The 12,990-nt window shown below is 41.0% G+C and overlaps 1 protein-coding gene across 1 annotated transcript in view; it reads left to right on the plus strand.

Annotated features, from left to right (window-relative positions):
* The window catches only part of itga11 (integrin subunit alpha 11), a 51,058-nt gene that overhangs the window by 33,479 nt on the left and 4,589 nt on the right, over nt 1-12,990 (plus strand). The window contains exons 18-30 of the mRNA XM_022748298.1: nt 1,525-1,664; nt 2,186-2,296; nt 2,377-2,462; nt 2,601-2,811; nt 2,995-3,093; nt 6,953-7,029; nt 7,255-7,338; nt 7,563-7,653; nt 7,756-7,869; nt 9,291-9,374; nt 9,480-9,590; nt 9,776-9,871; nt 10,987-11,100. Of these exons, the coding sequence (XP_022604019.1) occupies nt 1,525-1,664; nt 2,186-2,296; nt 2,377-2,462; nt 2,601-2,811; nt 2,995-3,093; nt 6,953-7,029; nt 7,255-7,338; nt 7,563-7,653; nt 7,756-7,869; nt 9,291-9,374; nt 9,480-9,590; nt 9,776-9,871; nt 10,987-11,100 (1,418 nt within the window). The remainder of the gene's footprint in view (nt 1-1,524; nt 1,665-2,185; nt 2,297-2,376; nt 2,463-2,600; nt 2,812-2,994; nt 3,094-6,952; nt 7,030-7,254; nt 7,339-7,562; nt 7,654-7,755; nt 7,870-9,290; nt 9,375-9,479; nt 9,591-9,775; nt 9,872-10,986; nt 11,101-12,990) is intronic.

A 12,990-nucleotide genomic window follows, 5' to 3' on the forward strand; every position in this document is an offset into this window, starting at 1 on the left:
GTCAAACCTTTAACAGACCATTTCCACCAATACGCTCGAGCAGAGAAATTTATATTTTGGATCTGTAGTTGCAGCATAGCTCAGCTGTTGTTTGGACTTTGATACACGACAGGATGAAACATGGCTGGTTTCAAGTGAGAAAAGGCATTCGACCATATGAATATATATCCTTCATGTTCCGGGTCCAGCAGACTTTTCACCATGTGGCTTCCCGTAAAAGCTGATGGTGATGGCTCCTTCCATTGAGAGTGGCGCCAAGGCAGAATGTGCCTTCACTAGCAGTAAGAGATTCTGATCTCCCTGCTGTTTCTCTGCCAAAGCTAATGCTGCTGCGTCCAACGCTGGTATATCTGAACCACGCTGGTGGTGTCAGATGTTGGAATGCATCTACAAGTTTATATCTTTTGTTTTATTCCAGAGGTGTTTCTGACTGTTTGGTGGCAGTGACAGCAGATAGGTAGCCCACCTGCAAATAAATGCAAGGTTACTCTGCTCACAATTTGTTTTAAGAGATATCGTGGCAGGGTCCAGTTTCACACAGTGTTTCGGGGGGGGAGGAAGCAGAAGTGCGGGGGAGCGTGTTCTGAGTTAACCTCCTGACCCTCCGACATCTTTATCAAATCTATGGGATGTGTCAAAACAGAGTAGAGGAAGAACAGAGGGAGTTATCTTGTCTCCCATGGTTGCATACACGTTTGTAAACACGTTTATTTAATTTTCTCTCGTTGTCGTGTCTGGCTGGTAATGCATGGCAGATGTGCTGGTGTTTTCAAGTTCGCAGTGGTCTGTTGCATAAAATGGAACTTTTCTCATTCAAGTAAATCTTATTTATGCAGATATCTTTATACAATATTTGAGAGTGGTGTCTGTAAACAAATAGACTCAACGAGCTACTTTTCAGATGTTCTCAAGTGGTGCTGTGCAGCCCCATAACTCTTCAAATGGGAAAAATTCAAGTGAGAACTTGAACACAGGAAAAAGTCATTTGTAATTCTGAGTTTCTCTCATCAAGAGAGGAAAAAAAATTTATATTAGTTGATAATGATCCTTGTGATGTGGTGAAAAGTGGATAAAAGCTTCCAGTTCAGTTTCCATTATCTGCCCAGATCTTTCTCCAGCTCTCTAATTCTCTACTTGACCCCCAACACAAGACATGCACAAGTTCAGCCTTAGTGGATTTTTTCTCATGCCATGAAAACAAGATGCAATAAATGGAAAGCCTTTAAAACAATGTGGCTTGGAAGTGACTCAGTACTGAAGCCAGAGGGTTTGGATTCTTGTATATGTTGGTCACACATTTATTATATGTTCAGAGTCAAGTTAATATTATTGCTCTGCACTCTTACAGTGATGTCATTTACCATAGCCTGGTGCTGCCGTCTGTCAATTAGTCTGCACTAACCTAAGTAAGAACAGAAGCTATAGCTGTATGTTAGAAACATTTTAGCACAAACACTGCTGAATAGGATCTTTCACAGTTTCTCATAGCTGTATAATGTATTAACTCTTCCTGTGACCTACTAGGGATCAAGTATAACGTCTCCATTGCGGAGAGACGTTTCAATCCCCGTGCCATACTGGACAACCCGAACAAGCTGCAGCCTCAAAATCTGACCCTCCTTCCTGGAGAAGAGACCTGCGAACACATCTACTTCCACGTCATGGTGAGTCCCGTGTTGCAAGAGTCACATACAAAAGTGCAGCCACTGTTTCCGAAGACACTGGTAACTTGCAAGGAGAGAATTAGCTTGAAATTGTTATTTGTTCTTTTAATTGTGGGCTTGTTTGTTAATATTTACTTGTTAATTAGTTACTAATAGTAATGTTTTACTTCATCACTGAATAGGTGAGATGGCTGAAAGCTATACGTTTGTTGCATCTAGGATTCTGTGGAAACTTTTAATACAATGTGAAGGTTAAAATGCTTCATCAGTCCTTTGTTAAATATAAGAGTCCAATTTTAACATGTGAATTTCAGCAAAAATACTTCAGCTGCCTCAGTCTATTCATTTGGTCTCAGACATTGGTCAAAACCAACACACAGTGTATGTTAAAATGAGATTATAATAATATCTTTCGAGCATCTTGTATATTTGTGTAAACCATAAAAAGCTAGCGCCATAGATAAAGTGCCATGATAGAGTAAAACCACAGGCTAATCTTTGAACTTAATGTTTTATATTAGGAGACCACAGACTATGCAAGGCCCATAGTGTTTGCTGTACAAGTGGGACTACAGGATCCAGACCAAGGACCAGTGCTAGATGAAAGCTGGCCTACTGTTGTGAGGACTGAGGTGAGAGACCATCTGACATCTTCTGGAAAGGAGAGGATTAGTAGTTTCTTTGACTCACAAAAGCTCGTCTCTTTGGCTAGCTGCCCTTCTGGAACGGTTGTGATGAGGACGACCGCTGCATACCGGACCTTGCACTGCAGAGTATGACCGACCTGATGACTCGAAAGTAGGTACACACATATTCATTGCAACACATAGTACACTCACGGGAATTCGCAGACATACCATATTTACACAAATAGACTCAATCAATTTTTACTCATGACTCGACTCTGCTTCCTCTTCCTCCCTCCCTGCCTCCCAGTCAGTTCTGTGCACAGCACGTACAGTCTCGTGGTGCTTTCTGCCGCCACATTAGCGAGCAGGGGTTGGAGGGATCTCTGAGGGTGTTGGAGGGGAACAGGAGGAGGATGGTGGTGGACGTCCGACTGGAGAACAAAGGAGAGAATGCCTACCACACGCGCCTTAACATCACCTACACGCACAATCTACGCTTCTCCAGCCTCATAGTCAAGGTACCTGATCATCACCATAAACTAGTCATGTGCTTTTTCTCAAAACTGTGAAACTATGTTAAATGTGTAAAACTATATTCTGAGATGCCTTTAGGTTTAACCAGCAAATGAAATGAGACGCAGGCTGCATTTCAGATACCAGTACTGTAACAAACATCTAAACTGTTGTTGTTTTTGATGCAGGACAACTCTGACATCAAGATTGAGTGTTACAATGAGGACAAACTGAGGAATGAGAAGATCTGCAATGTTAGTGCTCCGTTCATGAGAGCCAAGTCTCAGGTGAGATAACCGCACTCTCAATCACTCTGAGAATGATATACTTCATTATATATTATACATTACTTCATTTATTTAAAAAAGTAACCATAGGTAGGAAATAACTTGATTACATTAGTAAGTTTTGCTGCTTTCTTTATGTGAACATAATATTCATTCATTCATTTTCCTCCATTATATCTGACATTTTGGTTTATGTCCAAAAATGCCATATGTTTTAGGTGAGAATCATCATTTCTTTATTCAAAGTGAAGAGAGATGTAAAAGTTGATCTTTCCAACCATGAGGAATTCATTCATATTTGAGTTTTCATACTGATTCCCAGATAGGATGAAACTAAATAAAAAATCTGGGAAATGCCTGTAGCCCTGTTACAGCTGCATTGTGCCGCTACCCAGGGGCTGAAAAAACATCGACGTGGACTGTATTAGACCACAGGGGCCCAGAACACATGCTCCAGGCTTTAGATGAACATGGCAGACCACAGTGGTTAATGCAAGAACCACAAGGCAAGCAGAAGAGCCCAGTTTAGTTCTGGTTTGTGAGATCCCTTCTTTCTATAGCCTGAAATCAAAGTCTACAGTGTCCACGCTGAAACACGTCCTTCTGTATGTAAACGTCTACAGGTAACGTTTGTGAGTATAAGCAACTGTAATAATATAATTAGTCTTATTACGTGAGTGTAAAAATCCTTTAGTGGCACATTAACGATTAAGATCAACGTCCTCATCTTAATTTATAGTGTATACGTTTTACCTGTGACTTAACATTATGTACAGTTCTATGCCCTCACACACCACTCCCACACCCGCCACATCTTAAACCTGAAGACCTTAAAGTTCAAGTCATTATACTATTTAGTTCATGAGAGATTTTATTTGCAAACATTATTTATACATTTTTGGTAATTTTTTTATTTTAAGGGTCCTGTATTTTCCAGCTAATATCCTTGAAACTTTCCTCTCAATTTCCTAAGAAATTCAATTAAGAATTTTTATTAGAAAATACGACACGTAAAGTAAAGCGTTTTCAACATTTTACATTTCCAAAACACAAACATAGAAACCCATCTAACATCACGCTGGACTGGGTGATGGCGCCAAAAAACTGCAAAAATATTAGTGAGAGAAAAATTTGTTATAATGATTAAGTAAATGAAAGATTAAATATGCAGATAGATTTAATTAATTAACGGTCACCAGGCTGTGTAAAATGTTTTTAGAGTTTCTTATTTTCTTCAACTTGATCCAGTATCCTACTTTAGGGGTTGTAACACGCCGCTATTTCAGAATAATAAGGCGCCTAACAGGCAAAGAAGTAGAAGCTGAGACGTTTTGCTGTGTGCAGAGAGAGTAAACGAGAGATAAAACACTGGTTTTTCACAGATTTTTCATGTAATAAAGGTTATGGTTCACAGCTTTCAACTATATCCCACATGAAGCTCAGAGTCACAACTTTGGTTACGTGATATATTTGACCAAAAACTATTTATGATCACTTGTTATAATGTGCCCAAAGTTACCTAGTCCATGTCGCTGATGATGACAACTTTGAGTTCATACATACAACGTGTTCCCAAGGTCAAGAATCACCCTTCACGCTGTAGATCTCTGATCTGTTTGACATTTTGTAAGAGAGAGGACACACTGTTACTGGCAGGAAACATATTGATGCAACTGAAAACCCACAGTGTGGAGTGTGGAGAGTCCCTGGGACACAAGCCCTAACATATGTGAGTCCTGTTGCCATCACTCACACAGTTGTCTGCAAGTGACTCTGCATATTTTGAAAGCATTTTCTTAAAGGTCAAAGTAGCTGTCTCTTATTTGGACATAAAGATCAGTCAAGCAATACCCTCCTCCTCAGTTCACTATAAAAATTAAATGAGAATCTCATTTGGTCGTTATTACATTGTGAGCAAAAGAAGAAACTTCCTCCTGAAGAGCTTCTTCTCTCCGCTTTAGCCTGGTGCACCAGGTGAGACCGAGTGAAAAACACTGAGATGTATTTTTTCTCTCATCTGTTACTGATTCTCACGTTCAATTCTGCTGTTTCCAAGCCTTTCCACAGGCTTGTAATGTCAACCATATTTATGAGAGACTGCGCTTTCCAGTGTACTTTAAAGCAAGGCATCAAATTTTATTTCAGAGAGGGTGATGTTTGAATTAACTGTGGTTGGGGATGACACTGATTGCACATTACACCGTGAAATTAAAAGCTTTTAAAGAGCGAGCAGATTACACATAAGCAGTCTGATGTCTGAACAATAGTCTTATACTGATAGAAAGTCTGCTGACAAAAACTGGAGGAATGAAGTAATGAAGGTGATTGAAAGAGTTCATGAGATGTCCTGACCACGTCATTATCACAAACAATAGTCATCTCCTTAGCAACGAAAAGATCACCGCATGTCTCTGTAACACTCCCCAACAACGTGAACCAAGAGGACTCGGGTCACCCTGTAAAACTCAGAGTGATTCATACCCACTTATTCAGCCTGAACAGCATCCAGAGCCACAAGGCTGATCCGCTCTGGTTTAGAAAGTTTTAAAAATGTGGCACAGAGTTAAACAAGGCTGATTGTGCATCTGTGCCACTGCCAAACCAGCCCTGACCACTGTTTAGCTGAAAGAAAGGAGGAACCTGAGGGCAAGCTTTTTTAGAATCGCCAGTTGTCACTGTTGTTTTGACTTTTCCGGTTTCTTTTGACCTGTGTAAAACTAGCATGTACTGTAAACTTTACTACTGCTGCAGCAAAGGGAGGTTTTTTTTCTCGTTGGTGTACACAGAGACGTGGTACACTAGTTATTGCAATTAAGTGTTTGATGATTGACAGTGGATGTGGCTCAGGGATGTGGGCAGACTTCATCGACCCCGAGGAGGAAGAGGAGCTTCATGCTCTGTCTCAGTTTCCATGTTCTGTTATGCTGCCGCACAAAAATCCTCCTGCCACAGACAATCATGTCTTCCAAACCCATACCACTTACATGCATGTGTGTGTCTCTGCATTCCTATGTGTGTGTGTGTGTGTGTGTGTGCGCGCGTGTGTGTGTGTGTTTTCATCTAACTTTCTTCTAAATGAGCATCACATAAATTCATCCAATTATCCTGAAAACAGGACGAACAAGAAGATGAAGCTTTCTTACAGGGGTCATTCCCCACAAATAGGATAAGATCAAAAGAAAACAGATCATCATCTTCGTATGTACAGTGTGTTGTATATCTGTGGTCTGTCCAGGATTAGTCAGACTATATGGAGGGGGAACGCTACAGTAAACATTGTTATGCATTCCTCTCTGGTCAGAGGGAATCTGTCAGGATTTCATTACGGCATAGAAGACTGTAAACAATGCTCAGCTTGGCTCTGCTCAGTCGACTCTCTGCTACCAATCTCCTCTCTCCTCCTCTCTCCACACTTAAGGGTCTTCCTCTGTTTGTTTTCGTTTAGGATTCCTCAATTGTTTCTCATTTTCTCACACGCCTGTTGTCTCTTCTGTTTGTGTCTGCCTCCTTTCTTCTCTTTTAGACCTCTGTTTGTATTTCGCCGTGAATGTGACAATGGTAGGTGTGTGTGCGTGCGTGTGTGTGTGTAGTCATGTTGATTTGTATTTATGGCATTGTCCCCAACTAAGGGGAAATTCCCTGGCTCTTTTTAAGCAGCACCAACTGTGCAGCCGGCTGCCTGGGGTCAGAGCCTGGGACTTAGAGCAGGTTATTGCAGGCTTTACTCCTTAATCCATAATGCAGGGCCTTTACTGTTTGGCAGGGTATATACTGTACAGTAGCATGCAGAGTCAAAAGAACCTTTGACTTGTGCTTTTAGTGTTTTTGAGTGATTGAAACTTTACTCTCCTCTGTGTAGGTAACATTTCGTCTGGAGTTCGAGTTCAGTCGGACTGTCTTCCTAGACCACATCAGGGTTATCCTGGAGGCCGGCAGGTGTGAACATAAATTTAAACCCTTCAATGTATTTTTAAAATGTTTGACTCCTAAATACATTTTCTCTTTGCATGGAGTGATGTCATAACAACCAAGCATGTACACACCAAGTGGCAACCTTGAGATAAGCTAAAAAAGCTGAAACCCTACTGAGTTACAAGGATATATATTTCATCTGGTGTGTAACAACATTGTTTGGATATTTTTGTCTCCTTCTCTCAACAGTGATGGCGAGGAAATGAGCACAGCTGATAATTTCAATGATATCTATTACTCACTGAAATACGAGGCAGACATTCTCTTCACTAGGTTTGTCATTTTCTGTGTTGCCCAAGCTTTTTAGCTTCCAAGCAGGAAGTAACAAAGTGATTAAATGAGATCTGGAAAATACTGAATAAATGTGGGAGATGCTGTAGCTGGAATGGGGTCTTAGTTATCATGTATAATTACACGACATGCTTTAAAGCCCAGATAAATGAAAGATAATTGCTCCTCACACATTACTGTTTCATGTTTAATCTTTACTTCTAAAGGGATTCAAATCCAACTCGGTATGAGATCAAATCAGAGCTGTCACTGGAGGAGCCCGGAGTTATCGGTCCTCCTGTCAACTTCACTTTCCAGGTGAGAGTCAAGAAGAGCATCATCACCATGACTTTAATTTACGGCACAGGAAAACGCTGCTTGGAAATAATTTACACAATTTATTCTTTTGTTTTCTCTCAGATCCAGAACCTTGGCTACTTTCCGGTAAAGGATCTACAGCTGAACATTGAGATCCCAGAAATGACAAAAAATGGGAACCAGCTCCTGCAGATATCTGACTTCCATATTGACCAGGTGAGTGTGGAGCCTCAGAGCGAGTCTCAGTGATTGAAAGGGAGAAAATGTAACTTTTGAAAGAATAATAACACCTTCTTCTTCTTGATGGTTGAATTTAAAGAATAAAACAATCTTTAACTGAGATTCTTTCCCACCTGTCTAAAGTCAAGAATGAACTATCAAGCTTGTTGACCGTTAGCTAAGCCCCACCCCTCTTAGTTACTGTCGTCATGCCTGTCAAGCTGTCTGTCCGCATGCGGCACATAATGCGCACAAAGATAGACAGAAGCAGGCCAATCCCAGCTGACAGTGGTCAGTCCGTCACAGGGCTGACACACAGAGACAGACCATCCATGCTCACATTCACATGATAACATGCAAAAGGCTAAATCTGCATCCCTGGAACAAAAGGTTATGTCCCATGCAGAAAACATGGCAATAAAGAATCTGCATTGTTCTTATACTGCAGCATAGAGCTAGCTCTAGTTTTATAAGTATGATAATGAGAGAAGAGTAAGATCAGAGTGTCACTTCATTCTGACTCTGTTTGGCTGCTTGGTTTACATACCAGGGCAAGCAAGGTAGAGGTTACATTTATAATATTTTTTGTATTTTCAAACAACTCCCAACAATCTCCCCCAAATCCAACACAGCTGCTAATGTTAGTCTGCACACAGTGGTGAAATGGTTCACAGCGGATGTACTATTGTGACTGGACTGAGGCTTTTTTTTTATTGCTACCTGTAACCCCCAGTATAGGAGTAGTACCATGAAATGCTCCTTGACCATAACATTAAGTTACAGCTGTCGCTACTAAGACGTGCTGATGTTTGCAGCTTATGTAGGAGCAGACACCACGCTGGCTGTTTAATCCATTCATTACATTTTTTCTCAAGTGTTGATTTTGGAGAGGGTATTAAAAAAAACATCCTCCTAACTTTTTATAAACAGAGTATCACTTTCACTGTTAAGGTTTGCTGAGCTTGGACAGTTGCAGCTCAGGGCAGGGGTTTAGTCAGAGTTTCCTCTCTACTTTAACTTATGTTTTAGCATCTGCCATTGTCTAGAAATTGTCTCTTGCTGACAGTTGTTCAGCAAAAGTCACATCAGCTTGTTATACATGAATAATGTAATGTTAGTCTTATTTAAAGAGTTACTACAAAAATGGTTCGAAATCAGTACAACTACTTCTTTAGTTTCCCTCTGTGGTCTTTATGCTAAGCTACGCTAACCACATCAGCTCCATGGCACATTGGTATTGAGCTTCCCATATTTCCAAAGATGTTAAACTATTCTTTAAATTGCAAAGTGATATTAATTCTTGGTTGTAATGTAAGGCAAATATAACTCAGCCTATCAGAATATTAGTTTACTCTTTTTCTGCAGATGTGAGATTGTAACGTAGTAACTGGTATTTTCACTCTTATGTCACACCTCAGAGAGATGGCACTCACTGTTTACCGCCTCAGCATGTGGCACAGAGCAGAGCATCACCTGAGGACCTTTCACGCGTCTCCCGCTTGGTAAAGTGCAAACCAACCAACTTCATTCCCAAATTAGAGTTTTATTTCTGACTTTATCTTTGGCAACTTTTTTCCTGAAGGCTGGTGTCTGACTTCTTCACACAGAATCAATCCAACACCTTAACTCTGCCGATCCAGTGCGCTGTCAATGTGGCCTCCCACAGAGAAATTGCAGTTAGGATCACAGGAGCACTACGAATAGATACCTTACACGCAGTGAGTGTGAAACTGAATAACATGTTTGGTGATTGGCCCAGGTTTATAACAGTATAACCATGCATGCAATTTCTCTATTCATCTTAGTGTTATTTTGCTTTGACTGTAGCGATGACAGCTTTGCAGTCTTTCAGCTGTGTTATATGTTTGTGAAAACTGGCGGTCTGTTTTGATTTCCTCTCCAGCTGAAGTTTAAAATCCTGGAACTGGTAACCAGTGCATCAGTGGAGCTCCCCTCCTCCAGCCCCATGTTTTTACATGAAGCGAGGCCTGTCAGACATGTGAGTCAACAACAGCTAATGTTATAAACTGCCTCTGCCCTGGGTTTGACCTGACTCCGAACTGATTGATAAAAGCATCATAATTTAATTATATTTGTCATCTCTCTGATTTGTATCCTATCCATGTATGAACACAGTGTTTTTATGTGCTGAGGAAGATCAGTCCCTTAAAATGTATTTGAATTGACTGAAAGTATTAAAATGCTTTAATAGTACAATTGATCTAACAATAAAAAGGAACATATTTTGCTGCAGAAATCACTTTCTAAAAAAAATACCAGTGGGTTCTGCTACAGCTGATCGTGGCATTGCAGAACTGAGGCAGTGCAGAATCAGACAGTAAAGGTTGGTATTGGAGCACACGTGCTGTGTGGTGCTCAGGGACCGAAAGGACCAGCGGCACAACATGTAAAAGTCTCGACATGTACACTAATCTTTGCTGCCATCTATTGGCCACTACCAGCACTCATCCTGTATCTCTACTATGCTTTCATGAACAAATTCCATAAATACTGATTTCCTTTCGCTGACATGTGTTATTAGTGTAAAAAGGAGAATGGATTTCCTGGTAAATCTGATTCTGATCTGTGCTGCAATTGATTTATCTTTCTTTAGATACAAATATATATTATATATGTATGTATGTGTGTGTGTGTGTGTGTGTGTATGTTAAGAAAGACAAATTGCATAAAACAGTCATTGTTTTATTGTACATATGTCTATTACAGTTGCAGTTAATCATTTAAATATTCCATGTTGGGCCTGTGACGTCCACTTGCTGAGTATAACCACAATAACAAATGTCTGGATTTATAATCCACTATAATCATCATCACCTCAGGGGGAGTGCATTATTACTGGTCTGCGAATGTCACAGCTGTGCCATCTTTTGTAGTCATTACAGTCTCATTTACGCTAACATACTTGATTTATAATTATATATACAGTGGGGTCTGAGACCACTTTCCCATTGAAGTGAATTACTGCATTATTGTGTGTACATTAAAGTTTCATTTTTCTACAAGATCACCAAATAATAATATAGCTGACACAGAGTTCAGTTTGTGTCTGAAACACAAATGAGATGTTGTCACATTATCTCACCTTGTCTACAGATATTATTGGAGATCAGGAAGGAGGGAGATTACAGGATCCCTACCTGGATTATCATTGGCAGCACGCTGGGAGGACTCCTATTGTTAGCTCTGCTCAGTCTGGCTCTATGGAAGGTAAGTCACCCTATCATGATCACCCTGATCACTGAGTCTGCAAAATATCAGCTATGCTTCAGAACTGCTGTTTATCCACAGTCAATAGCAGCATATTGTTCTATTATGAATCTAATATTGGTCTATTACAATGTTAGAAGTTATCTTATGTCCTCATATATCCCACGTAACCCTGTGGGGTGTTTTCAGTCACTGTTTATAATGTCATGTGATATCTCTGCAGCACACATATTCATATAACCCGTGTTGTGCTGAAAAAATTAAATCAATTACTCAAATAAACTTTACAGTACTTTTCTATAGTAAAAGATCCAAGTCAGCAGTAACAGACTTCAGTGTTGGCTTAGACTGCCACCCGCTGGCAGAGAAAGTCTGAAAACAGTTTAAAAGTCTGAAAAAGAAACACTGTTATCTGACTTTGATCATATGCTTAATAACTACTTGCCAGACATATTTTAAATATATCTCTGATTTACAGTGTACCTACCTATGAACTTGAATTAAAGCTTCTGCCTAATGAGTGTAATGTAACAAAAAAGTTACAGAGCAGTATTAAATTTCCTGATAAATCTCTGACACTTCCTCTAGTGCCACCACAAGGTTATGTTTGGTTTTTTGTGTTTTCAACAATTATTAGATCGATTGCCATGAAACTTAGGACTGACTGCAGCCAGGTTACAAATATTTTCATTGTCAATTAATCAGCCAGCTATTTTCTTGATTAATCAATCAATCAATTTATGATTCAGTGACATCTTCAAATGTCCAACCAACAGTCAGAAACCAAAAGACATTAAGTTAATTATTATAGAAAACCAGAAAAACCACTAAATATAGAGGCTTATTAAATTAGAAAATGTTAGCATGCTAACACGCTAAAGTAAGGCGGGAACGTAGTAAACATTGTACCTGGCAAACAACTGTATGTTAGCATTGTAATTGTGAGCAGAAGCATGTTAGCAGTTGTGGCTTTGGGCTGCGGGGGCGGGGAGAGGTGTGTGGTAGGCGATCCGACGAAGGCTCGGATAGGAGGTCGGGTGGACCGGTGTGTGTTACGGAGAGAAACGGTCATGTTTGGCAAGGGAAGACGGGAGTAGCGTCATCGCATTGTGACAGCTGAAGAAATGCAAGCATGTTACTTCTTGTCTAACTTCTCTCTGTTTGACTGCTTCCTCGCTCAGCTCGGCTTCTTCCGGAGGCAGAAGCGAAGAGACGAGGACGAGCGGGAGGCCAACGGGAAAGTGGCCGGAAGAACGGTAACGCAGCTGAGGCGCCCCAGCAGAGCACCGTTGTTCGCGACAGGGGACCGACGACGTCAGGGACGCAACCCACCTCCCCCTGCTCCCCAGCACAACAGTGGCAGCGCGATAGACAGCTCCGCATGGATCGGCTGAAGCAAGGCTTTATCAGTGCAGTGGATCTGTCCCACGCAGACGACGCGCCTGACCCCTGAAGAGTCAGCACTGTCACACTCACTTAGCATTCCTGCACTGTTACGACATCAGGGCGCTTCTTGGTCTTCTGTGTATTCACTGCCTCTGTGTTGTCCCTTCAGAGGATCTTGGAGCTCTCGGTTTTCTTGGCTTTGGCGTGGAGCGTCTGGGTGGCTTGTTCTGGCCGGTTTGAAAAGGAGAGAGCAAGAGCGACGTGTGTGTGCGATGATGGTTCCGAGAGAATTGTAGGAGGCCACGAGTTGTGCCCGTTGAGGCAAATGTCACGCCAGTTCAATCTTTTGTCGTCGTTTCGCTATGTGATTGTGGTATTAACTGCTGGGTTTGGTAAATTTTGGAAAAGACATGGAAAAACGCTGCAAGGTGACTTGCCACCAAACGCTACCGCAAATGTAAAGTTACGAGTACGTGGTATAGTTGAAATTCGATATCCTCTTCG

Source organism: Seriola dumerili, unplaced genomic scaffold, assembly GCF_002260705.1.
Source record: "Seriola dumerili isolate Sdu_G_001 unplaced genomic scaffold, Sdu_1.0 BDQW01000011.1, whole genome shotgun sequence".
Classification (NCBI taxonomy): Eukaryota; Metazoa; Chordata; class Actinopteri; order Carangiformes; family Carangidae; genus Seriola; species Seriola dumerili.